At 56.6% G+C, this 26,417-nt stretch overlaps 2 protein-coding genes and 1 long non-coding RNA gene across 4 annotated transcripts; 2 read left to right on the top strand and 1 right to left on the bottom strand.

Annotated features, from left to right (window-relative positions):
* Positions 1-430: 430 nt before the first annotated feature.
* Positions 431-5,258, top strand: PTGDR2 (prostaglandin D2 receptor 2). 2 transcript variants are annotated; one of them, XM_036110630.2, is made up of 3 exons: positions 431-570; positions 1,286-1,412; positions 2,618-5,258. In XM_036110630.2, the coding sequence occupies exon 3, from the start codon at positions 2,626-2,628 to the stop codon at positions 3,820-3,822; it is 1,197 nt and encodes a 398-aa protein (XP_035966523.2). In that variant the 5' UTR covers positions 431-570; positions 1,286-1,412; positions 2,618-2,625; the 3' UTR covers positions 3,823-5,258. The 2 variants fall into 2 exon arrangements, with proteins under 2 accessions (XP_035966523.2, XP_077914074.1); XM_078057948.1 differs by lacking the exon at positions 1,286-1,412.
* On the bottom strand, positions 5,134-11,232 carry CCDC86 (coiled-coil domain containing 86). Its single transcript, XM_036110631.2, has 4 exons — positions 10,410-11,232; positions 7,653-7,782; positions 6,128-6,202; positions 5,134-5,973 (listed from the first exon to the last, which is right to left on the bottom strand). The coding sequence occupies exons 1-4, from the start codon at positions 11,162-11,164 to the stop codon at positions 5,857-5,859; spliced, it is 1,077 nt and encodes a 358-aa protein (XP_035966524.2). The 5' UTR covers positions 11,165-11,232; the 3' UTR covers positions 5,134-5,856.
* Positions 11,233-16,008: 4,776 nt separating this feature from the next.
* Positions 16,009-17,264, top strand: LOC118547264 (uncharacterized). The gene is made up of 2 exons (XR_004923025.2): positions 16,009-16,278; positions 16,517-17,264. It is a non-coding gene; the product is annotated as an uncharacterized LOC118547264 (long non-coding RNA).
* The last annotated feature ends 9,153 nt before the right edge of the window (positions 17,265-26,417 follow it).

Raw genomic sequence — 26,417 nt, forward strand, 5'->3', positions numbered from 1 at the left:
AACCAGGGGCAAGGACTTGCCCCCCCCCCCAGGGCTGCAGGGGGACAGCCTGGCCTCTGCTCTTCCCACTGCCTGCACCCTGCCTGCCTGAGGATTATGGGGTCAGGAGAGGGCACCCCAGGACAGTGGACCCATGCACGAGATGTCCTCTCCCTCGTGGACCTCTCCTACACAGCGGTCGCCCTCAAACGCAGCCCCGGAGGCACGCTCCCATTCCCCCACCTGCCCTTGCAGGGATCCGGGGCTCCTGCAAAATCTCCGGGGGGGGAAGGGGAGGGGGGCAGGGGCTGCCAGCAATTTTGTCCCTTTCTCACTGATGGAGACGACTATTACAGAATACCACTGGGGCAACTCACCCTCTGGCTGTCCCCGCCTCCCCCAACCCCACCCCTGAACACACACAGACATAGACACACACACACACAGACACTCACTCTGGGGCGGATAGCCATTTCCTCCCTCAGCCTCACTCCCCTGCCTCCGCCTGCCCCGTGCGGTGCCTCCTCCGCAGGCTGCCACCCGGAGCTGACTGTCCCCAGCGCAGGAATCCTGTGCTCCTTCTGTGCCCAGGTAAGCGAGCAATAGCCCAGGGGCTGGGCAGCCTCAGTGCCCTCTCTGGACCCACAAAGGAAGGCACAGTTTCGCCAGGGGACAGGCTCCTAACGACTAGGCAGAGGAGTGGGTTTACCAAAGACTGGAGGGGACGAGCTGCTCGCAGAAGGGAAGGCACTAGAAGCCAGGCACAGTGGTGAACCACAGAAGCCTCTCTCCATACTCACAAGCAATCTGGGGCGCGGGGAAGGGGGGGATTAGAGGAGCAGTCTTAGGGTAACTGACCCTAAAAGTTTGCCTTCTCTGCCCCAACCCCCACCAGAGCAGGACCCTAGCTGCCGGGCTCCCTGAGAATCCCAGGAGGCTGGGTGCCGGCTCCATGCAGCCAGAAAGCCCAAACCCGATGGGTTCCCTGGGACAGCGGGTTTGTGCTCTCTGAGCATCCCCAAGGGACCTGGCCAAGAGGCTGCTGGACTGCAGGGAACGTTTCAGTGCAGAGAGGGGATGGCACTCATCTGTCTGCTGGGTGAAGTCCCAGCGGCACCACTGCAGCTGAGCGACGTTGGGCACATTGCTATGCTTCTCTGAGCCTCAGTTTCCTCTTCTGAAAAATGGGGTCTCACAGGGTCACTGTGAGTCCAATTGCTCTGCAAACTCTAACGCTTGGGAAGCATGGGCATTCCCGGGGAGCACGGGCCCAACTGCTCTCCACCCACCTCCCTGTGATCCCCAGCTCCAAGGGCTCGTCTGCTTGGAAAAGTCTAGTTTGATGTCCTGGGGCTGCACCTCACAAAGGACCGTGGTACCTGGAGAACAGTGTGGACTTTCTCACCCTGGCCAACAGCATTCCCCCTGGAAATGTGAGTGCTGAGGACCACCCCCCCAATTCCCTCCCTTCTTCCTCCATCAACGCTTGCTTACAGCAGAGGCGTGGGAAAGAGAACAGGCTGAGCGCTAAACTGTTGCAGCTCCACTTGTCGGTGTTACGTGCGTGGCTAAGGCCTCAGTTTCCTCCCCTGTAAAATGGGATGGAGTGAAATTCTAGCGCCTTTCTTCTCGAGTCCTGAGCAAGAGAGCACCTATGTAAAGGGCCTCTCGGGGTCTCGGGCGCACAGGGGGGCCCCAGGACAATCTGAGTCCCCAAGCCCCGCTCCCTGTCCCCTACCTCCTGTCGGCAGCCTCCCACCCCTCCCCCTCAGCCCTCGCCCATCTCAACCAGCTTCACTTCAGGTGGCCTCGGGCTTTTGATGAGGCTGTGGGTGTGCACATCTGGGGTGGCTGCACATCTGCCAGAGGTTGGCTGCACATCTGCCAGAGGTTGGCTTCCACAGCCCTTACCTGAGAAGTTGCTCAATGACTATCTGCTCAATGAGTGCATCACTGAGCAAATAAATAAGCAGGCTGGGTTTTCCCGGGCAGGCAGATGGGTTCGGCTGCCCCCTGGGCAGGGGAACAGTCCTCCAGCCCCATTGGGCCTCCAGGGCCCCAGTCTGGTAGTTCCTCATGCCCAGCTCTCTCCTTGCTCTTATCTTATTTCCTCTCCAACTACCAAAGTAGGGGCCGGCTCCACTGTTCAAGGTCAACACACCCAACCTGCCAGTGTTGTGGGAACTTGTAGGTGCCCCAGTGCCCTGGGAATGGGGAAAGGAGTCCTGCATGGCCTGGCCTTGTTTCTGTTTCTCCATGTGACCCCAGGGGACCTGCAGAATAATAATCACAACACGGATACTGTAGTGCTTCCTGCACGCCGGGCTCCGCTCTAAATGCTTATATATGTAAACTCATTGAACACTGCCAACAGCTGTAGGATCTAGGTCCTGTTGCGACTGACATCCACGTCACAGAGGAGGAAACAAGCTCAGGAAGGTTAAATGGCTCGCCCAAGGTTGCCGTGAGCAGGGGTGCAGCTGGGATGCTATTCCCCCCACCTTACTGTCTTTGCTCAACTTCACTGATCCCCCTCGGCGTCATCCATACCATTCACGGGACAGATTCCGATCTCCTGGGGAGGGTCCCCGGCTGCCCCTGCCCAGCCTACCTCAGCGCCTCCTTCTCTCCACCGCAGAGCTCACCATGTCGGCCAACGTCACCCTGAAGCCGCTCTGCCCGATCCTGGAGCAGATGAGCCGCATCCAAAGGCACAGCAACTCCAGCATCCGCTACATGGACCACGCCTCGGTGCTGCTGCACGGGCTGGCCTCGCTGCTGGGCCTGGCGGAGAACGGGCTCATCCTCTTCGTGGTGGGCTGCCGCATGCGCCAGACCGTGGTCACCACCTGGGTGCTGCACCTGGCGCTGTCGGACCTGCTGGCCACCGCCACCCTGCCCTTCTTCACTTACTTCCTGGCCGTGGGGCACTCGTGGGAGCTGGGCACCACCTTCTGCAAGCTGTACTCCTCCATCTTCTTCCTCAACATGTTTGCCAGCGGCTTCCTGCTCAGCGCCATCAGCCTGGACCGCTGCCTGCAGGTGGTGCGGCCCGTGTGGGCGCAGAACCACCGCACGGTGGCCGCGGCCCACAGGGTCTGCCTGGGGCTCTGGGCCCTGGCCGTGCTCAACACCGTGCCCTACTTCGTGTTCCGGGACACCATCCCGCGGCTCGACGGCCGCATCATGTGCTACTACAACGTGCTGCTCCTGAACCCCGGGCCCGACCGCGACGCCACGTGCAACTCGCGCCAGGCGGCCCTGGCCGTCAGCAAGTTCCTGCTGGCCTTCGTCGTGCCGCTGGCCATCATCGCCTCGAGCCACGCGGTCGTGAGCGTGCAGCTGCACCACCGCTGCCGCCGGCGGCCCAGCCGCTTCGTGCGCCTGGTGGCGGCCGTGGTGGCGGCCTTCGCGCTCTGCTGGGCGCCCTACCACGTGTTCAGCCTGCTGGAGGCGCGCGCGCACGCCGAGCCCGCGCTGCGGCCGCTCGTGTGGCGCGGCCTGCCCTTCGTCACCAGCCTGGCCTTCATCAACAGCGTGGTCAACCCGCTGCTCTACGTGCTCACCTGCCCCGACGTGCTGCACAAGCTGCGGCGCTCGCTGCGGAGCGTGCTGGAGAGCGTGCTGCTGGACGACAGCGAGCTGGGCGGCCCGGGCAGCCGCCGCCGCCGCGCCTCCGGCCCCCGCCCGGGCCCCGCCGCCCGCCGGCCGCCCCCGTCCGGGCCCGCGCGCCTGCTCGCCTGGCTGCGGGGCGGCCGTGCGGCGTCCGCGCAGCGGGCCCGCTCCCGGTCCCAGGACGAGAGGGGCCCCCTGAACCGGGCGCTGAGCACCACGTCGGGGTAGAGGGCGGCCGGCGATCGAGCGCGAGGGCGTCCCGGGGGCGGAGTCAGGCCGGGACCCGGCGTCTGCCTTTTAAATCGCCTGCCGTGACTCCGTTCCCTTCAGAACCGTCGGCGGCGGGAGGGGCGGGCGCCGAAATTCTGCATTTCCAGCAAGCTCCCAGGAGGCGAAGTCCGCGCTGCTGGTCAGCGGACCCCATGGGGACCAAGGCAGGGTTAAAACCACAAGATTTCTCGAACTAGGGTACTCGGGATGCACCTTCCTGGAGTGAGCTCAGCTTTACCAGATGGCGGGAGGGGAAGGGAGGGAGGTATTTTTACAGGAAACCAGTGATACGTGCGTTTGGAGTAGAAAACTGAAAGGTTTGGGAAGTACTGGTCCAGTCTAACTCTTCATGTAGTCACCTAGCCAACGTTTATTGAACTAGACGCTTGATCCCACAATCTTGAGGGACAGGTTCTATTAGCTCCAATTTCTACCCATGATCCAACTGAGGTACATGGAGATTAATCCACTTACCCAAAGTATAGGGTCTGCATACTCACCATTGAGCACCATGCAGTTCAATTACCGTTTAGTAAGTGAAAGAACACCCCCCCCCCCCACCCGCAACATACCCAAGGTACTGAAGGTCTTGCCTGTAAGAGGCCTCCTCTCTACCCTACTGACCCAGCACCAACCAAGGAGTTTATAAGGTAGAAAGAGCAAGGGGTGCCGTGGCCAGCCTGGGCTAATCCCGTGCAGTGGGCATCTCTGCTGAAGGTCTTCTTAGTATGTGACTGTGCACAGCAGCCCGAGACCACAGCACGTGACATTTCCTCATGGATCCGACATCTGTATGGGCCTGGTATTCTACCATGGAATACCCTATGGGCAATGCTGGTAATCCCCAAATCTTTCCAATGCCCACCCCCCAACCACGCAGCAGCTGGGCGGCTGTCCCAATCTGTAGCAGTCAGGGCTAACTCGGACCTCCTGATAGCGCATCCATGCCCTGACACGTCTCTACCCGCCACGTGCTAGAAGACAAAGACCACTGCACTTGGGTCTGTCCCGGGGCCAGGCGCAGAGCTGTGGCCAGTAACTGGTGCGTGGAACAGTGGAATCTCGGTCCAGTGCTGCCTGTGCCGCTCCTGGCTGGGGTCCTGAAGGCCGGGCTGGCCGGCTTACTGTTTGCCACCGTGCCGGGCCTTGCCCACAGCCCGTGCTCAGCAGACAAACGGATGCGCAGCTGACCGAGCCGATGTCCACCTTCACAGCTCCCCGTGCTCCCTGCTACCCTCCCCGGCTTCACTCGTAGCACTTCCCACTGTCTAACACAGTACCATTTCCCTGTTTATTATGTTTTTTTCCAACAGAACGAAAGCTCCTTGTGGGCAGGGGCCTCTATTCCCCAATACCTAGAACTGTGCCTGTACACAATAAATATTTGTTACAGACTGGATGGCATGGGTGAATCAGATCCGCGGGGCTTCCGCAGAGTCCGGCACAGGCGAGAGCGAGCTGGGGGGCGGGGCGGACCTCACTGCCTGAAACCTTTCGGTGTTGAAAAGTCGGGGAAGCCGGGTTCAGCTGGCCGGGCGACAGGGCCAGTGGGCTACAGAGACACCCCAAGCAGCATTTGGGATGGTGTGAGGGGGACTGGTTCCTGACTGCAGCCTCCTGGCCTGGGTCGGACCCACGACCTTGAGCCGGAATACACATTTTAGAGAGTCACCCTCCGGTTGTCAGCTCCCAAGGAACCAGAGAATTTACCCTTCATGGTTGCAAGGCACTTGATGAAGGAGGAGAGAGGAGGAAGGAGGCGGGGGTCGGAGCTGAACCTCTTCCCTCCTCCAGTCTCTGCCAGGCCGCAGGCTCCCTCTGGGCTTGAGAGCCCCCGAAGGCTCAGAGCCCCTCTGGGGTGGGGCGGGGTGGGGTGGCGCCAGCGCTGGAGTGCCGCGTCCCGCTGAGGCGTGTGACCAGTGGCCCAGTGGCCCGACGAGTGCGAGTCTGACACAGCGGTTGGCCGCAGAAGGCCTCTGGGCTGTCCCGTGCTCACATCTTGGCTGCTGGCCCCTGGGGTGGCTTTTGCAGCAGCGCCAGTGTGTCCCGCTTCTGAATGGAGCGAAGCTGCTTCTTCTTCGCCCGCTTCAGCTTGGCGGGGTTTCGGATCTGGGGGTGGTGTGAGGAGAGGGCCTTAGTGTGGCTGTCGTCTCTGCCCTGTGCCCCGGGGAAAGGGAGGCCACCCCGCAGGGGCGCCGAGGCATCTCGAGCATAGCGCCCAGCCTGGCCGCGGTTCAGATCCCCCGAGCGAGACAACACTCACCACTTGGACAACCTCTGCCCTCCGCTCATTCTCCAGGCGGCGTTTCAGGTTCTCGGCCCGGCGCTGTTTCTTCTCCTGGAACACAGAGGGGACGGGGATTTGAGGCTGGGAGCCGGGGCAGCCCTGGTCTCTTAGGCCTCAGGGGAGTAAAAGCTGGCTGAGTTCCCAGGGAGAGGACAGACTCTCTCACCCCAGCTCGATTGTTGCCAGCAAGGAGATATGCCCCTGCCAGTGACTGCAGCTGAGAAGGGGGGCACCTGGTCGTGCAGCTTAGATAGGGGGATGGTGGGTGGGGGGAGGTAAGACACAATGGCCCCCACGCCCCCCGCCCCATCAGCTGCCGGGGGTAAGGGGTGGAGGCTACGGGGAAGAGGCTATCTGGGCCCCGTTCAAATCCTGGCTCTGCTGCTTCCAAATGGGTGACCTTGGCCAAGTTGCTTAACCTCTCTGTGCCTCAAGGCCCCATATTGAAAGTGAAGAGATGACTCCGGATTGTCCTGAGGAATAAATGAATGCATGCATGCACTGGCCTTGGAGGGGTACCCGGCCCGGTGGGAACACTTCAAAGATGGATCTAGTTGGAGTCTGTCTCAGGGATGGGGAGTCCAGTGCCTTCCGGCTACGCTGACTGCCGCCCCGGGTGGGGCCCGAAGGGATGGCAGCTCTGAGGCCGCTGCATGGTCAGGGGCCTCTCCGGGCTTTGAGGACTTAGGGGAGCAGGGGTGGCCTGGGCCCCTGGGGAGGAGAAAGGAGAAGTGAGATTTGGGCTCCTGTCAGGGGAAGGGCTGGGCTGGGGGCACTCCCGGGGGGGCGACAAGAAGTCCGTCTTGCTCAAGAGGTAGTCCAGGCCACACAGGAAGTAAGATAAGGACTCGGCACACAGCAGCACTGGGGTGCCTCAAAACGGGGGAGAGATGGCTGAATTGCCTGGCCCAGCCCCTTCCCTCGGTGGCCAGGCTCGGGCCTGTGCCCCTGGGATCACGAGGCAAGTGACATCCCTCTGATAACCCCAGTCCTGGTGGGGTGGTCACAGACCTCATACTCTCGTGTGCTGCCTGCTGGGGCTTCCTGGAGCCCGAAGGGGTTGGGGGGAGACCTCTAAGCAGGCATTTCCGGCCTGGGGATGAGGGGCAGGCAGAGCATGAGGAAGGTGTGGGGTATCCACTTTGCTGATGTGTGGGAGCTGTCTCTTGGAGAATGATGGCAACAGTACTGGGGATAAAGCTTTCCTACCTGAGCGAGGACCCTGAAGCCCATATCACCAAATGCTTTGATCAGCAGTGAGGGCCACCGTGGGGGGCTTCGTCCTGGGCTCCTCCCCATCCTTGAGTCTCTCATAGAGCCCTGGGCTAAAGTGGACACTGCACTGGGCTTCCCCGCCCTGCGGTCCCAGACTGCACTTCTACTTCTGGCCAGGCTCCCTGCCTCCCTAGGGCCAGCAGCCCCCCCCCCCCCAGGCCTATTCCAGCAGTCACCACCTCAGCCCCCTGAGCTCCAGCCTCAGCCTGGCTGGCTGGCCCCTCACCTGCCGGCGTTTCTCCTTCTCCTCCTCTAGGTGCCGGGCGAAGTCCTTGGCCAGCTTCCTCTCCTGCCGTTCCTTCATCTTCCGCTGCCAGGATGTGCGCAGGGGCTTGTCCTGCACCATTTGGGAGAACCTGGAAGGGAGACAATGGGCGCTCGTGTCATCCGTGGGAGGTGCCCATGCCCACTCCCCCCTCAGCTCTGGGCTCTGGGCCTTCTTCCTCAGAACCCAGGCAGAATTACATCCTCCCCTGCCCGTTCGCCAGGCAGCAGCCCTCTGGGTCTGCAGAAACGGGCCCCAGTCATGCCGGCTGCCATTTCTTAAGCCCTAGTTACATGTCCCTGAGATGGTACTCTTGTTCTTCCCATTTTAAAGAGGAGCAAACCAAGGCTCAAAGAGGTTAAATAACAGCACCAGGTCACCTTGTACCTGAACAGCTGTCAAGACTGAAACCCCTGTGACCAGAGTCCAGACCACAGAGCCTTTCCATAAGGTTCTGCTGCTTCCGCCAAGCAAGCTCAGCTTGGGTGCTAATGCTTCTGGAGCTAGGGCTCACTCCCTCCAGGGGCGGCCTATTCCATTTCAGAACAGCGCGGGGGTATGTGAAAACGTAGTGGGCATGAGAGGATATCGGGCGATGTCCTGTTTTCCTAAGTGTGACAGTGACATTACAGTCCCAGGAGAAACAGGACTATCTTGGTAAGAGATAAGCATACTGCATATGGGTGGAATGATCTATCTACGACATGCGGGAAAATATTCCAGGAAAGAAAGGAATGTCAAGGAGCAAGACGAAGCTAGACCAGTACGATTGTGAGTGCTGCTGAGCAGGTGAGGAGAACGGGGTGGGGGTCACGAACCACACTCTCCCCTTTTCCGTAGGTCTTTCTCCTTGAGCTATCTGCAGCCTTGCTGGCTGCCCCGTGGGCCTTTTCTCCTTCGCAGATCCTCTCATAGTGGCCTTTTTGCCTCCTCCACCAATTTCTTGACTTCTGAAAGAGTTCTTCTTCATCCACTTCCAGTATATGGTGCCCCAAATGGTCATTGCAGGTCGGCGGGCTCGCCCCAGCTTCTGAAGGCTGCGGTGCACAGGGCAGAGACCACTTCCCTCAATACTGCTCTTCTGGGTCATTTTCTCCCCTTGTTCCACAGGAGTCTGGTACACACAGCCTGGACCTTGACCCCCAGGGCTGAAGGCCTGTCCATCTTCAGCCTGGTTCTGACCCCAGAACGGCCCTCGACTGCTCCCTCGCCCTCTCCCCTAGGACTTCCTGCTGAAGACCTGGCGTCCTAAGCACAGACTTCCTCCCCAGCGCCGCGATGAGAAACCCAAAGGGACAAGGCCGTGGGGACCTGGACACACACAGAGCCACAGGGCACACCGCTGCCTCCGTCCAGAGCAGCGCTGCCGAGCAGAACCGTCTGTACTGGTGGAAAGGCTCGATATTCACGCTGTCCGGAGAGGCACTGAGCAGCTGAGCAACTTGAGATGTGGCTGGTGTGATGGAGGAACTGAATGTTTCAGTTTTTAAATTTTAACCAACTTAAACTGAAATCGCCCCATGTGCCTGGCGGCTACGCTACGGGGCTGACACAGTTCCAGAGCATCGGTTTTACCTGGAGGTTGAAGGCAGACAGGCCTGGGTTTCAAGGCCGGGATCTGCCTCCTACTACCTGGGTGATCTTGGGCAAAGTAGCCGGAGTTTCAGCGACTTCCCACGTTAAACAGAGACAAGAATGGTTCCTGTTCCAAAGGGGGGTGGGAGGATTGAGACAAGGCTGGAGAGGCATTTAGCACAATGCTCTGCACATGGCAGCTGCTCACTAAACACTGCCCTTCAGAGGAGGGAGATGGCACACCCAAGGGGCACTGTGCAGGTGGCATTTGGCCTAAGCACGGAAGCGGGGGGGGGCTGCAGCCGGGCCTTCCCAGCCCACCGCCGCCCTCCATGTCCCACCTTCTGCTGCAGGTGCTGCGTCCACTGTCTCTGGGCTCTGCTCACCACCCGCCGAAGCTGCTTCCTCAAAGACCCCGAACATCAATTCAGTGGCCCTTTGGCCCTTATCCACAAGACCTACCTGCAGCTTCTGAACGTGTTTTAGTTCTACTGCAACCGAGGCCTCCTTACTGGTCTCTCTGCTTTCACCCCTGAAGTCCTCTGGTCTGATAACTCCCTGATTTCTCTGCACAGCCTTGAGTTCCCCATATGTAAAGTGAGGATAATCCTAACACCAGCTGCTTCACAGTGCTGCATGCAGACTAACTGCCCGAGGCACGCTGGTCCCTCTGTCTGCAAGGCCTTCGCGCTGGCCGGTCCTCACCAAAATGCTTAGCAGTGTTCTACAGGCTCAGTGCTCCATAATACTTTTTAACACAAGGGCAAATAACCGTAACAGATACTAGCTGGTGAAGACCTCACAGCTTTTTACCAAGTAAGGGCTGGTTGACTTGCTTCTGCTTCCCTCACTGGAAAGCGGGCAGACAGAGGTAAGGCTTGTTGAATGAATACACAAATGAGGTGCTCTACGAGAGGTACACAGGTACTCTGAGGAGGAAAGCATCACAGAAATAACCTTTGAGGGCACGGTCTCACCCTCCCTGGGATCCCAGAGCATTTTACCACATCCTGATTATAATTACCTGTTTGTGTGAGACCCCCCAAATGTGAGCTCTCTCCATCCTTGAGCCTGTCTCTGGGCTGCACTGGTGCCCCAACACCACAGAGAACCACACCCCTGCCTAGCTTTCCCCAACTTCACCTTTTCTTGGAGCGGTCCTTCCACACCCGCCCGGATTTGGGCTTTCCCTTAGGGATTACAGGAACCTCCTCCCCCTCCTTCAACTTCTTGGACGCTGGGGCCTGGGCTGAAGAACTTGTCCGCTTCTTTGCCCCTAGGCCGCTTTTCACCGTCTCCCCGGCCGAAGGTGGCTTGCTCGGCTCGTGCTGACCCTGGGGGCAGCCGGGTGACTGGGCTGTCGGCTCCTGCAGTGGTCGCGAGGGCTCCGGACCCGGCGCTTGCTGAGCCGCGTAAGGCTCAGGGGATCCTGGGCCCAGCTGCAGCTGATGTCGGGGAGACCCCGAGGCCAGCTCCTTCTTACTCAGGGCCAACTCCGAGTCCAGTTCTTCTTGGGTTTGGGAGAACTTTGCTGACTGCCCACTTGGCTTTGGCTGAAATCCGGGGGGTTGTGGACCCGACTCCGGAAGTGCACCCGACTCCACGGCTGGATCTTGCTGAACCTGGTGGGACCCTGGGCCCGGCTCCGGCTCCCTTCCGGGGGACCCCAAACCTGCACCCTGCCGTAGAATAGGTGATTCCGGGCTTGTCTCCAGCTGACAGCCGGGGGACTCCAGGCCGGGTTGCCGCGCACTCGGAGACTCGGGCTCCCTCGTTTCTTCTGGGTCCGACTTGAACTCCACAAGGGCCCGTCTCGCCCGCAAAACTGGGCTGGGGGTCTCGGGGGATTCAGGGTTTAGGCCTTCCAGCCGCCGGCTGCGCCTGAGCGGCGTATCCATGGCCGGGCCTGAAAGTTTCAAGTTTCAACCCACGTGCAGCCTCCACCGACTCTGGAGCGACCGGCGCGGTCCTATGACGTCAGGAGCCGCCGTGCCTGCGCGGGGCAGGACGGGCCGTTGCCGGGGAGACCATGTTGGTGATGGGCGGAGAGGCGGGGCCGACGGCCCGAGGCGGCCGGGCTCACAAGGCGCGTGCGCAAAGAGCTTCGGCGCATTTACTCGCCGGGGAGCTCTAGCTTGAGGTCTACGTTGGCCTTTCGTGCAAACTCTTTCGCCCTGGTGAAAAAAGAGTGTGCAGGAGGAGAAGGGAAGGGGGTGGGGGTCCCATTTCCGGGAGAGAAGATTGGAAAGAGGTCCATGGAAACTTTGCCGCTAACTCACTGCTGTGGGACAAGGGTCCCGCTCTCTTTGGGCCTCAGTCTTCTCATTGGTAATATGGGTAATTTTGCACGAGCTTAGTGTATCGAAAATGGTCCTGTCGGAGTACTCATAACTGCCAGAGTTTATGCTACCTGGCGAATCCTGGGATCGGGAAATCTCTTGTCTTGAGTTACATGTTAAAGGTAACCCTTTCCTTCCCTTCTCCCAGTCCTGTGCTTAAGTATCACATCTACAGCTCTCCCTTTTCAGCATTTTCACCATTCATGCGTGAAGTTGAGGTGCTTACCCCTTGGTAAGATGCACTACCTTTGTGTCCTGGACCTTCAGCCCCAGTTCTGGAAACAGCGATCAGATCACCACTGACCTTCTTTTCAGCCAAGGCAGAGTTCCTTGCCCCAGCGTGTGAGGAGCCTGCCTTCTCCCCACTCCTCTGCGTGAGACCCAAGAGGAAGTTTTGATTTCGCTCACAGCATGTATCTGACCAAAGAATGTCTTGGAAGTTGCTAACTTCCTAAGTCTTTCCTTAGAACTGCCTGGGGATGGCCCTCAGGGATCCCAGGACCCCTGTCCAACTGTCCCACTGGCTTCATCGACAAACCACTGTTTCTCCAGCTGAGGGGTTATGAGAGGGCCTGGGAAGCGGTCCAAGGGTGTTCAGGCGACAGAGAAAGAAGGCGGGGCAGACGTCCAGGCCCTCAGCACCCAGAGCACGGCCCCCACCTGCTGAGTCACTCTACTGACACTGCAGCAGGACTGAAGGTCAGATTGGGCCCCGGGAGTCTGGAGTGCTGATCAAGGAGGAGGTGAGGAGGAGGAAAACGCAGGCAAAGGTTGCTGGAGGATGGAAGTGTGGGCTGAGAATCCCTTAATACCTCTGGCCCCTTGGCTGGTGGCACGGCATCCAAGATACATCCTCATGAGTTCAGCCTGTTGAAGTCACCTGCCTGAGGGTCAGGTGATGGTACGGCTTCCCCACTGTCCCTTCATGTAGTCAGGAATAGTCGCGCCCTTGTGTAGTAATCACGTGTCAGCCTCTACCTTCCGGGCCCTTCTCAGAGGCTCCATCTGTAGGCTCATGCCCTCCTGTTCCTGGGCCTTGGAAGGCCCTGCAGGGCCCCTTCCCAGTAGCTCAGCTCCCCACTGCAGAAGCAGCTAGGACCCCTCCTCGCTCAGCTCTCCCAGCCCCCAACTCTTGGTTCCTTAAATTCTCTGCTGCGGCCTGGAGGCCTGAATGGCCTGCCACTTAGAACCAAGCCCGATGTGCACTGCCAGGGTGGCTGGAGGAGACTGCACGGCTGTACCACGACTGCCTTGCTCTGGGCCAGTTTCCGCTCCCTGCTTCCTGAGCTCCTGTCCTCAGCTGGAGGGGATGCTGGCAAAGGCCAAGTGGATTGTATCCCAGTGGGCCCTGCTTAAAATACTTCGGAGGGCGGTCTCAGGTCCCTGCCCGGGTGGTGTGAGGAAGGGAGGTGTTTTATAGACATTGTTTGAATCGGTGTGGAGACATCAGGTGAATTCTGGCCCTGAACCCTCCACTCCCTCCTGAGCTCGGTGAGTCAGTATCGTTTATCGGTGGTGTTCAGGGGCCCAGGGGAGATGCCTGAATTTTTCAGAAAAGCCTGATGTGACAGTCACTGCTGGGACTCCTTTGCATTCTACTGCCCATCTCAGCCTCCTTGCCCATGGGGGTGGGGAAGGGCTGCTGAGGGGTTCTCTACCCTCCGCAGAGGCCCCCAGCAGGACCGAGCCCCAGTTGTCTGCGAAGGCAACCTGGTCGTTCATGCGCCCTTTTTTGGCTTCTTCCTGGTCCCTGCCTCACTTTCCCACTCCCTTACAGGTGCTTGCTGGGGTCATTTTCTGAACAGACTATTTGCATATAAGTCCTTTCGTGCACGGAACCCAGCCTCAAACACTGGGGCGAGCAGTACTGGGCCAGGCATTCTTTCAAGGGCTCTCTCTGTCTCTCTCTCCAGACCCATTCGGTCCTCATAACAATGCTGTGAGGCAGGTGCTGTTGATATTACTCCCATTTCACAGATAAAGAAACTGAGGCACAGAGAGGCTGGGACACTTGCAAAGGTCACACAGCAAATAAGTGGGGGAGGCACGATCCACATCAGCTGTCTGACCTCAGAGCCACAACTCTTAAGAGGAAGTCTCCCTGTTATCTGGCTGAGGAAATCGAGGCACAGAAAGGCTAAGGTGCTCGCCTAAATCGCACAGCTACACACTGAGGTGCTAGGATTATAGTTCCAGAGCTGGGATGCTTAGCTGCCTTGCTTGCCTGTTCCTCATGCTGATCCTGGTCTGTGCCCTCACTGGGAGGTGCTGGGCGTCACGTTGCCCCACGGGCCGCCTGTGGTTCTGTGTACCACACACGGCGGGCAGAGCCTGCCGGACCAGCACTACCCGGCTTACTTATTATGTAAGGTGAGATCTGCTGACTGAAGAAAACCACACGCCCACGAAGATATGCATCAAGTGTTCTTCTCCGAGCCATTGGTCCTCCATCCTGCCAAGGGTGCCGCAGCAAGAGGGGTGACTGTCTCCTGATGTCGGGGGCCTGTACCCGTACAGTCCTCTGCTCAGCGTGGAGGTCAGAGATGGCCAGGGAACGGGTGCTGGGGTCACCAGCGTCACTAACCGGGCAGTCACTAGGTGTCAGGCCTCTCCTGGGGTTTCGGGGGCAGGGGATATCACGGGTGGCTGCTCCTGGCTTGTCACCACTTCCCGAACGAGGGAGCGAGGGAAGGGATGCCACCTTGCAGGGTGTGGGCTGGAGAACGAGCACCTGTGCCAGGTGAGAGGAGAACATTCCCGTTTTCCCGACACGGACATCCGAGGCTGGGAGAGGTTGTGCTCTGGCTCAGGGTGACACAAGGGGAGAGTGACACGGGTGCAAGGACAGGACTGGGATTTGGGGCTTCCTGATGCCACACCCACACTCTTGCTCTCCCATCACCGAGCCAGGACTGGAAGCAGGGGGAGCTGCGGGTGTGGAAGGACAGGGGAGGTGGGTAGCTGGCAAGGGGATGTCGCCGGCTGTGGCTGGAGTGAGGACAGGGCCCCAATGGGGTGGAGGTGTCATACGGCTGGGCTGCCCTTCGCTGGGCCCCACGAGTCCAGGCTGCCCTCTCTTCTACTCAGAGGTCTCTTATGTATTTGAAGCTTCCCCGGAATTGTCTTTTATCCAGGCTGAACGTCTCCCTCCTCCTTCTGTCCCTCTCATGACAACACAGTAAACCTCTGGGAAAGACAGCAGTGGTTCTCTACAACCCTTCCAGAATGTGCTGTCCAGAGCTCCCTCAGGTACCCAGGGCTGACTGCCCCACAGAGAGCTGAGGGCATTTGTCACCTGCCTACTCCATGATTCCTATCGGTGTGGCCAGGTCCCCATTCTCTTCCCAAGGGCCAGCCATCAGTTGAGGCCCTCCGTCTGGTTCCAGGTGCCATCCCCTGGAAACTGGACACGGGCTGCTGGTTTTCCTGGACAGGTGCAGGCTTTGTCACTTGGCCTTGTTGCATTTGGCTTTGACCTGCTGGAGATCCAGCTGTCCTCCTTCAATCCCTGCTCCCCTCCCCCTTTGCATGTGTGACCTTCTGCTTCTAGGAACCTCCGATCACACCCTTCTGAGAACGTGTAACAGTGCAAGGGTTATCGCATCAGTTCTTATCAGGAGCCTTTATCTTGTAGGTTCATCTCTTCTCTCTGTTCCTAATAGCTCGTGCTGACTTTAAGGTCCTCAGGAGGAGGGGGGCAGAGACCTCAGCAGAGGGGTGTGTGGGGGGGCACCTGGGACCCTTGGTGTGAGGCCTCCCAGCTGTCCCACGGGGCATTGCCAGGGGACAGAGAAGCTGACTGGATTGGGAAGGGACCACTTTGCAGAGTTCTCACGTACCTGCAAAGCTTATCTCCTGATCCCCCTCATGCTATCTGCAGGTTTTGTTAAAACAGCAAGGGGCAGACCAGCTCCCCCCGAAAAAGACAAGACCGCCTCCCTCTGCCAGCATCCGTAGCATGTCCTCCTGCCCCAGGCAGGTCAGGGAAGGGGCGGGGGGGTGGGGTGGGTTGGGGAATGAACACCTGTGCCAGGCGGGAGGGAGAGGCCCTGGGGAGGGGGCCATGGCAGCTCGTACCCCATCTCTCGCTCTCCCCACTGTGTCCAACAGCAATGTTTCTCAAACTTTGGGAAGCATCGGAATCATATGGAGGGCGTGTTGAAACACAGTCTGGGCTCTGACCCCAGACATTAAGACTTGGTAGCTTCTGGGGTAGGCCTGAGAGTCTGCATTTCTACAAGCTCCCAGGGGTTGCTGCTGCTGGTCCTTGGGCCACGTTTTGAGGAGCAGCGTCCTGCAGGGGAATCAGTGGTTCAGGAAGCGCTTTCCTGCTTTACTTTCCCAGAAAGGGCAGGGCCAAGTTCACCATCACCCTGTCATTTATTTACCCACCAAATATTTACTGAACGTTTACCCTGTGGCCCGAGCTCAGAGTACAGCAGGGAACGGGGAGCTTGTGGTTCCCTGCCCGAGGGCGCGTACACGGTCTTGGGGCACAGATATTAAACAGTTGAATCTCAAAACTTCCCTTCGAGGAAGGCTGAGCAGAAATCATTTTCCCTATTTTTCAGGTGAGGAAATAGCATCGTGGAGAGGTCACATGACTTGCAGAATGGAAGTGGCAGAACCTGAGCTCAGGACATTACTCAAAATGGGACTGTGGCACCATGGCGGTGAGTCCTCTCTACTTTATGGGGTTGGGTTTAGGGGGCCGAGCTACAGGCCCCGGTGTCAGTAGGGGGCTTCACCCTTATGTATGGAAGGAGAGCTTGACAGATAGACAGACACTTCCATGCCCACACTCACGACTCTCAGTTCCCAAGAACTACATAACTGCAGGGTTTCACAGTGACTCACTTCCCCTCCGTTCCTCTCTGTTCGCTAATTCCTCTCCTTTCATTTCCCCTAAAGTTTGTTTTTCCTAGGCTCTGGCCTTTCCTCAGTGTGCTATCTCCTCCAGGGTGTGATGCCTCCCCCAACCAAGATGGCAGCCTCATCTCCATGGCAACCCCCAGAGACTTTGCCTTGGGGACCCAGTTGCAAATTACGAAGCCCCTTTCCTGAAGCCTGGACCAGCAAGGTCTCTGTTTGAGGATGGGGTCTGCGGGCCCCATGGCCGGGAACTCTTGGCTCACCCCACCTCTGCACACTCTAGCCGGGCACTGCAGCTGGGAGTTCCATGTGCTTGGCCACATGGAGAGGCCAAGGAAGGTGTCCCAGCTGACAGGGGCATCATCTGCCAGGCATGAGCCAAGATGCCTCCAGATGCTTCTAGCCCCCACCTGTCAGGTCACTCTCAACTTTGCATCTTCCCAGCAGAGGTCCCCAAAATCATGGAGCAGAGACAATTCTCCCTGCTTTGCCCTGTCCAAGTTCTGCACCACAGGACCTGTGAGCATCATAAAGTGGATGTTTTACATCACTGGGTTTTGGGGTTGTGTGTTACGCAGCCGTGGTAACTGGAAGAGAAGGTATTGGCTTACACTCAGGTGTCTATCTCAAGGGGGATAGTCTTGTGGCCTTTACTGCACCCTCTCTTGGAGCAGATGTGATTGGTAGGGATGGCGCCCCATCAGCCCCATGACTTCATTGGAGGCAGATTGGGTGGACAAACCCTTCCTTGTTCTTTAGTTACAATAAATTAATATATTTTACTCGCTTCGTTGTTTATTATTTCCCATTGGCTAGAATGTTGTTGCCCTGTGGATGGGATATTTTTCCTGTTGTGTTTGTTACTGTATTCTCAGAGTCCAGACTAACACTTGGTTCTTTGTAGTTGTGCAATAAATAATTATTGAATGAATGAGTTAATGAAGATGAAACTTCAAGTGGGCACAATTTTTGGTAATGATTCCTCAGGAGAATTCTGTTAACTTTCCACAGGCTAGTTGTTATGATAATGTAACATTAATTTCTGGACAATGTCTAGCTCACACTGTGGTGGGAATTTCTTTTCTTTTTTTTTTAAAGATTTTATTTATTTGACAGAGAGAGACATAGCGAGAGCAGGAACACAAGCAGGGGGAGTGGGAGAGGGAGAAGCAGGCTTCCCGCAGAGCAGGGAGCCCGATGTGGGGCTCAATCCCACGACCCCGGGATCATGACCTGAGCTGAAGGCAGACGCTTAACGACTGAGCCACCCAGGCGCCCTGTGGTGGGAATTTCTTGAGAATTGTAGTAGAGAATAGGATAGAGAAGAGATGAGAACAGAGAATAGTTAACGGAATTGAGTTAATAGTTAAGAATAGGTAAGAGTCCCAACATTTTCTCTAAATTAAAAAAATCGTTAAATGTATATGAGTGGTGGGGGGGCTTTGGGTGTAAACTAAAGAGTATGTTCAAGATGTTTCTGGACTTTCTCTAAAGGAATGTAGAATCAGTCAACAAATAAGAATCGATTCAAGCAAACTTTGTTGCCTGGCATGTTCTGGGTGTCATGGGGTCCACAAACAAGTGTAAGGTGGGGACACTGTCCTCGAGACAGCGTTGAGTCCAGCTGAAACCTGTGAGGCAGCCAACCCAGGTAGGCAAATGAGGCCCAGGGCTAAAACTGATCGGGTTTCAGCAGCTGAGGTTCCTGAGGATGAGGGAATATCAGAGAGGACTTCTTGGAGGAAGCAGGTCCAGGCAGGCAGCTTCCCCAGGCACTGACTTAGAGGAACACTGAAACCCTATAGGGATTTATCAGAAATCTGCCTGTTAACTTGGATTTCCACCTGTAGATTCTCACAGAGCTGGTGGAAAGGAAATTCGTGTCCTTTTGTCAAAATACTCTTAAACAGGTAAGTAAGTACTTACATAGGTAATACCCTTAAATAGAAAGAAAACCTTCTCCTCCCTAGCATGGGCATATGTCCTGGAGGGTAGGGGCTAGGGCGTAATCTTGTGATGTACATTGCAAGTTGCTGCGTCCACTGGCCCGTCTGGGGGGCCCTGGAGTGGGCATTGCCGGTCATTGCAGATTCTGAAACCAGCTAACGCACAACAAAGGGCTGTTTACCAAGATCGTAGCTGCAAGCCTTTAAATGTCTCCTAAACAGAAAGAACCTACAGAGAGAACAATACAGAGAGACTTGTCTGCTCCCCTAGCAAGTCACTCTGCTGCTGGCGACGGAGGGATGTGTGCTGGTTCTCTATTACATGCCCGAGAGGAGAACCAGGAGAGGAAAGACTGTTCCAAAGAAACTAGAGTTCTGTTTGCTGCATGAAATACGACTCCATTTTTATTTGTGGGGAAACAATTTTCTTCCCATCCTAAGTTGACATTAAACAAATACTGGAAGATGATTAATTTAAAGCATGCCAAGTGTTTCTGGTCCGCACTGCAGACAGGACGGTCTCTGCCAGGTCACATTGTCCTGTTGGTAAGCCTAAGAAAACATGGCGGATAACTTCAGAAGCTCCCAGAGGCCATGATTCGTGCTGTGGTCGGGGTGAGCACACCTGGAGGAGTGACTGTCAGTGCATGTCCTGGAAGAGCCCAGGAAGGCACCAGCTTGGTGTCTCTGTCCTATGGTCTTCCTGGCTGTTCCTTCTTTGACCAGTTCTGTTCCATTCTGCAAATAAGTATCTTTCTAAGTGCAGCCTTGAGCAGCGCTGATCCGCTGGGACCAGCAACCTCAGTGGCCGCCCAAGCTCAGTACTTGATGCCAACCACCTCCTGGTGGCCTCTCGTCATATGTTTCCGGGGCTTTCCGAATGTCAGGAACAACTTTCCCAGGGGCTACTGTGAACTGATAACTTATCACCCAAATGGGAGCCTTTATCTAGGTGGGACACCAGGAAGACAGGTGTAAGCTAGACCTGTCCCAAGGACACGTAGTCCCTGTACCTTGGCACCTCCCAGGTACTGGGGTGTGCATTGTGCCACCTGCTGTCACGTGACGGAGGTGGGCACCAGGGAGCGATGCTCTCTGAATGTCTATCAACAGATCAACGGTACTTTCTCTGCCAGGGTGAGGCATCTGGTTCATGCCAGTTCGCTACCAGTCTTGGATCCTTTGGAATCAGAGATACACTGAGTGTTCGTGCAGCTGGCTGCAGGGTCCGATGGTCTCAGCTCTGTGCTCCCAGGCCGTGTGACTGGGGGGCAGTGACTTTACCTCCCCAAGCCTTAGTTTCTTCTAGTGCGAAATGGGGTGCCAATTGGCACCTGTGTCACAATGTGTAGGGAGGAGGGACTGAGATGCACGGCTAGAGATTTGGGATGGAGCCTGGTGCCCATGTCATTGCTGGGGCAGGATGCTGCTAACCTTATGGATGACATCACTGGGTCCATCAGAATCCCTGACATCAGACACACGCTCTTTTCCTCACACCGTTTTCAGATGCAAATCAGGTGAGCCGAACAAACGTGGGCTCTGTTTTATGGAAGGATTTGGGGAGTGAATATTTAGGGCAAGAGCTAGCCTCCACCTCTCCCATGTTATCCTCTGATTTGACTACCTGATCTCCTGCGAGCCCTCAGCACGTGTTTCTCTCCTGAAGGACCCCTGTTTTCCTTTGCCTGGGGGTTTCTAGTCCTTCCCCAGATTCCAGCTTCAATGTCACTTCCTCTGTGCTCCTGTTCCATGCTGGAATCCCCCGAGCGCCAGGAATGGCTGAGCTCCTGGTGGTCTCAGCTAGATGCTGAGCTCTGTTGGGGGAGACTACCCTGCCTGGTCTTCCCCTGTCTCCCCAGGACCTGTATGGGAATCTGGCACAGAGGGGTGCTCATATATTTTGTCCATGAGAATTTGCTCCACAAGGATTCTTCTCAAGCAAATCTGTCAGAGATCACAGATTTTACCTCCCGAGACTTCTACTGGCTTCTTCTGAGGAGAGTGGGTTATAGCACCATAGGAAGTGGGATGCCTTGGCCTGGGGTAAGTGGGTATAGTGATGATTAATGTTATGTGTCAACTTAGCTGAGCCAGTGTCCAGATATTTGGTCACTTTTCTGGATGTTTCTTTGGAGGTGTTTTTGGGGAAGAGATTAACATTTAATCAATGGATTGCCCTCCATAATGTGGGTGGGCCTCATCCAATCAGTTGAACACCTAAACAGAACAAAGACTGACTCTCTTCCAGAGAGAGGGCAATCTGCTGGCAGATTGGACCGGAACAGCAACTCCTCCTGAGTCTCCAGCCCGCTGGCCCTATCCTATCAGATTTTAGACTCACCAAGCTTCCAAATCAGGAAAGAAATTGAAGAAGAAATCTCAGGAGGGACTTCCTCTCTCCTTCTCCACCCACCATCCATCTGAAACGCTTTCCTTCCTTGGGAGGTATAATGAAACAATGATACTTTTGTTTTTTTAAGTGTATTTATATTCAGGGCTTCCTACCTATATGCTTGTCTTCACTGGGCGTTTTTCTGAGAGTTGCCTGGTGTCTTTGGGTGGCGATGGATGGAATGTATTGTACATTTGCCACTCATGTTTACAAAAATATTTTTCTTTAATGGCTTTTCATTTAGCAGCAGGGGCTTGATAACGACCTGATTTTGTTTAAGTGAGGAATGGGCAGATAATCGTGCCTGCTTGTCTACTGCATGTGGACACGATATGCCCAGGGTCCCCAGACACACACACATGGACAAGACATGCAACTTTAGTCACTACATCCAGACAGATGTGACCCCAGATGAATGTCAACCTTTTATTGATAACAAAGCAGCAATGTTGGGGGAGGTTTCCAAGACCCCGAGGGCAGGCCTGTCTCCATGCCAGCGTGTGTGTGTGTGTGTGTGTGTGTGTAGTGATCTGTGAAGCTGGGAGGTCCAACCCCGCAGACACAGGAATACAGAGACAGCAGAGCCTCGGAGAGGCCGGGCACTGGAGAGGAGTCCTCACAGGCCATGTTGAGCTCAGCTCCCAGGAACAGCAGGTGCTCTGGGCTCAGGCAGTGGCTGGGGGCTGCACCTGCTATGCTGGGCTTTCAGGAAGGGCTGCTATAGCCACGGGCACGTCCTCAGCTGGGTCCAGGTGCTGGAGTCGGGAGAGGAAGTAAGAGCCAGGCTACTTGCCTTCAGTTCGCCCTGAAGCCCCTGCGATCCCATGATCCTTTCAGATCCTTCCCAGCCTGCTCCCCTTTGACCGAGGCCTCCCCCTCAGCAGGCCAGGCAACAGTTGCCTGACCCTCAGACCATGGGCTTTGCGCTGAGTTCTGCTTACAGCTGTGGCATCCCCTGGAAAGAAGGTTGCCCAGCAGCCATATCTGGATTCTAGAGCTGGCTGTGACCTCAGACTCTGAGCCTCACTCTCAACTGAGGCACGGGCATCATAATCCCTTTCCTGCCCCCTGGAGGACTGTCATGAGGGCCCGGGGCATGAGCTGTTGTAGGCATCCTCTACAGCAGAGACTCAGCTTCCCAGAGGCATCACCCTGGAGGAATCCCAGAGCAGCATCCCCAGCTTAGATCCAGAGGGGCTCGCCCTGGCCCCTGCATAGAATCCCCCCCACCCAGTGTAGACCAGTGGGGCTCACCCTGGCCTTGCACAGAGGCTCCCCTAGTGTAGATCCAGAGAGGCTCACCTGGCCTTGCATAGAGCTCCCCCAGTGTAGACCAGTGGGGCTCACCCTGGTCATTGTAGAGCCCCCTAGTATAGACCATTGGGGCTCACCCTGGCCATTGCATAAGAGCACCCCCCCAGTGTAGACCGATGGGGCTCACCCTGGTCGTTGTACAGAGCCCCCCAGTATAGACCACTGGGGCTCACCCTGGCCTTGCACAGAGATCCCCAGTGTACATCCAGAGGGACTCACCCTGGCCACTGCACAGAGTCCCCCAGTGTAGACCAGTGGGGCTCGCTCTGGCCTTGCACAGAGCCCCCCAGTGTAGATCCAGAGGGACTCGCCCTGGCCCCTGCACAGAAGCCCCCCCCTCAGTGTAGACCAGTGGGGCTCACTATAGCCAATACACAGAAGCCCCCCAGTATAGACTATTGGGGCTCACCCTGGCCTTGCACAGAGATCCCCAGTGTACATCCAGAGGGGCTCACCCTGGCCTTGCACAGAGATCCCCAGTGTACATCCAGAGGGGCTCACCCTGGCCACTGCACAGGAGCACCCCCCCGTGTAGACCAGTGGGGCTCACCCTGGCCTTGCACAGAGCCCCCCAGTATAGACCATTGGGTCTCACCCTGGCCTTGCACAGATCCCCCCAGTGTAGACCAGTGGGGCTCACCCTGGGCTTGCACACAGCCCCCCAGTGTAGATCCAGAGGGACTCGCCCTGGCCCCTGCACAGGAGCCCCCCCCAGTGTAGACCAGTGGGGCTCACTACAGCCACTGCACAGAAGCCCCCCAGTATAGAGTCAGTGGGGCTCACCCTGGCCACTGCACACGGGGTACAGGGGAGAGGTCTGTCCCCTCCCCCCACCCCAATGCTCATGTTGTCCCTCCTCCGTTTGCTTACCCCATCCAGGCTCTGGGGACAGGGTGTAGGTGCTCCTGTCCTGTCCCGCCGAGATCTCACTGGCCACGTGTAGCAGAAGGTGGCTCGGAAGCCCAGGAAGGTGGTCAAGGAAGTGATGCCCAGCTCCAGGATGGAGCAGAGAAGCAGCAGGACCAAGAGACTCTTCTGGGGCACCTGGGAAACCGGCAGCAGGAAGACCCTCAGTCTGCACCCCTGGGAGTCAGTCAGCAGATCTGACCAGGAAAGCACGCACTCGATAGTGGGCTGAAGACTGGTATGGGGATGGGTAAAGGAAGAGAAGCTTCCAAGGAGGCGGCAGTCATCAGCCATCGACTGAGCACCTGCTACGTGTTCATTTAAACCACAATCACTTTCTTAGGTAGATGCTATTTTTAGCCCCATTTCACAGACGATGAAAGAGAGGTTCAGAAAAACAGCGCCACACACTTGTTACGAAGAGCATCAGGTATTGCATGTAAGTGACGAGTCTCTAAATTCTATTCCTGAAACCAATATTATAGTATATGTTAACTAACTAGAATTTAAATACAAATTTGAAAAAAAAAAAAGTAAAGTGATTAAAAAGTCAAAAAAAAAAAAAAAAGGAAGGAAAGAAAAGAAAGAAAAAAAAGAAAGAAAAAGAAAGAAAGAGAAAAACAAAGCCACACAGCTGGTAAGTTAAAGCTGTCCAGTTCCAAATCCGTGATCAGCCACTCAGACAGACTTCCCACAGCAAAAAGGGTAGAGAGGTCAAGTAAGCAAATACACAGAAGAGTGTCCCCAGTGTATTTGGCATTAGATCCCTGGTGACCTCCACACCAGAGCTGGGGAGCGGATGAGAGGTGAGGTGGTGTAGACAGTGAGAGATTCTTGGCTGTGGAAGGGGAGAGAGGGAGGAGCACAGTTAGAGCTGTGGGGTCTCGGAACTTAGGAAGATGGGAAGGATGGAGGAGAGAGGGAAGGCGGATGCAGTACACAAGGGTCTGGGGCAGGGGGTAGGAGGAATAATTTGTACTTTCCTGGCAAGGAAAGCGTGGATGGGGCCATGTGAAGATTCCGGTACACTTGAGGTCACGGGCAGGATGGGGAGTCTTGGGACTGTGGGGGAAGGTCTGGGGTTATGGGCAGTAGGGTCAGGACAGGGTGGCAGCGGATGGTGTGTTTCTGTTCTCCCGCACCCACGTGGTGTGTTGGACCCCATTGTGAAGACTGGCCTGGTCCTGCCTGGTCCTTTCCTAGGACATAAGCGGACGGGACTCCAACCAGTGTTCCCACCCTCTATTCTTGCCACATGGGGGGCCATGGTGGTGACCACACGATGTATCTGTGGGTCGTCCTGCTGATCTGCCCTGGACCCCAATCAGGAGAAGGCGACACTCACTGGTGAAGCCCAGTTACCTGGGTAAACCCTGGAGCGGACTGATCTAGGTCAAGTTCTGCCTCCCGCACTCTGTAGGTATGTGACCTTGAGCTCATAATGGATAGAGCAATCAATCCCATTCCCCAGTTCTGGCTTTGGTAACCAGTAACTCTGGGGAGTGGTTTCCAGGATTCCACGGTGCACAAAAGGGCAGGTGCCCGTTCTCTGGTCCCTCTACTGGCCCTGCCTGTTGGGGCGGAGGCACTCACCTGGGCGTACCTGCTGCCGGCAGTCAGCTCCACCACGAAGGCGCATATCCCGAGGCTGGAGCACAGCAAGCTGACCAGGTTCATCCCTGTGCTGACCTTCATCTGCCCAGGAGATCAGAGCATCGGTCACCACCTGGCCGGCAGGGGAGGGTCCTGGCCTCATGTGCCACATAGCACAGGCTTCCTTCAAGGGCTTTTGCTCTGGGGACAACTGTTGACCTGCCCTGGGTGGACTAGGAGCTGATTACTAGAGGTAAGAAAGACATCTCTGCTCTGACTGTGGAACCCTATGGGCCACAGATACCAAGAGCCGCTGCTGGCCCTAGAGGACCGCTCGGTGGCCATGGCCCACATATGGCCCCTCTTTCCTATGAATGTGTTGGGGACCTATTTGGAAATACGGTCTCTGCCAATGTAATCAGGTTAAAATGAGGTCATACTTGGTGAGGGTGAGTCCTTAATCCAGTAGACTGGTGTCCTTATGGGAAAGGAGGAGACACCAGGGAATGCCCCCTGATGAAGGAGGCAGAGGGGAAATGCTGTTTCACAAGCCAGGGGATGACAGGGAGTGCCAGCCCCCACCGGGAGCTCGGGAGAGGCAAGGAAGGATTCTCCCCCAGAGCCTCAGAGAGAACATGAGCCTGCCACCACCTTGATTTGGGGTGTCTGGCCTCTGGATTTGGCAGGCTATGAATTTCTGTGTTTCAAGCCCCCCAGTGTGTGCTACCCCATTTCGGCAGCCCTAGGAAATGAGCGCACCATCCCAGTGCTCTAGACTCAAAATCATGGCTCTGGGGTTTCTCAGGGGACAAATCTCCTCCAATGTTCTGACCCAGCGGGCCCAGCGTGGTTAATGCTGGATGGGTCTGCCTTCCACCTGTCCCATCAGGGCCAACGTGGTGGCCAGCATGGAGGACTGGCACGTTTCCCCCAACAGGCATCGGTGGGTAATCAGGTGTTCACAGAAGGCAGGCAGCTTTGAGGGCCACCCTCCCCACCATCCTGTGGAAAGGCTCCCACGAGGATCCACCTGCCTAGGAGGTTTTCCAGGATGAGTCGTGCCCAGAGGTAGAGGCAGGGGTGGGGGCTGAGAAACTCACCCTGGGAATCGTGCAGTTTGCCGTGGTGATCAGAGTGGCCGCGCCTGTAATGAAGAACTGCAGAGAGGCAGGAGGACTCGTGGCCCCCGAGAACCTGGGGTGGCCCCCCTCCCAGCAAGACCCTTGTGCTGGAAAGTTCCCTGGGGAGTTTGCCATCTGTGAAGGACTTACCCTGAGGGTGGACATCTATGGCTCATCACAATGTGGCCAATTAACGGGGAGGGACAGGGTTACGGCAACAGAGAAGGGCATGCGGTCTCCCGCCGGGCTCTGCAGAGCTTGGTAGGACAGAATTCTAGAAGGTGACCACTAAAGATTCCTAGGTACCTCATCCACTACTTCTCAAGTGATCGGAGCATACAAGTAGCCTAGGCACTTGTTATAAAACGCACACTGGTTCAGTTCGTCTGGGGTGGGGCCGAGACTCTGCATTTCTAACAGGCTCACAGGGCATGCTGGCCTCTGGTCCGGACGCCACACTTTCAGGAAAGACCAGTCTCTTAATATGAAGGTGAAGAGACTAGGGCAGCTTCTTTCCTTGTCTCAGCATAAGTCATGGGGCTGGGAAGTGATAGATCTGGGTCTAGAAAGCAGGTGTCTGACTTGAAGCCATGGGGGGGGGCGCTTTTTCACAGCAGGGTCTCTTTCTTGACTTGTGTGCCAGATGTGGGACCCCCCCATCCCAC

Source organism: Halichoerus grypus, chromosome 11, assembly GCF_964656455.1.
Source record: "Halichoerus grypus chromosome 11, mHalGry1.hap1.1, whole genome shotgun sequence".
Taxonomy (NCBI): Eukaryota; Metazoa; Chordata; class Mammalia; order Carnivora; family Phocidae; genus Halichoerus; species Halichoerus grypus.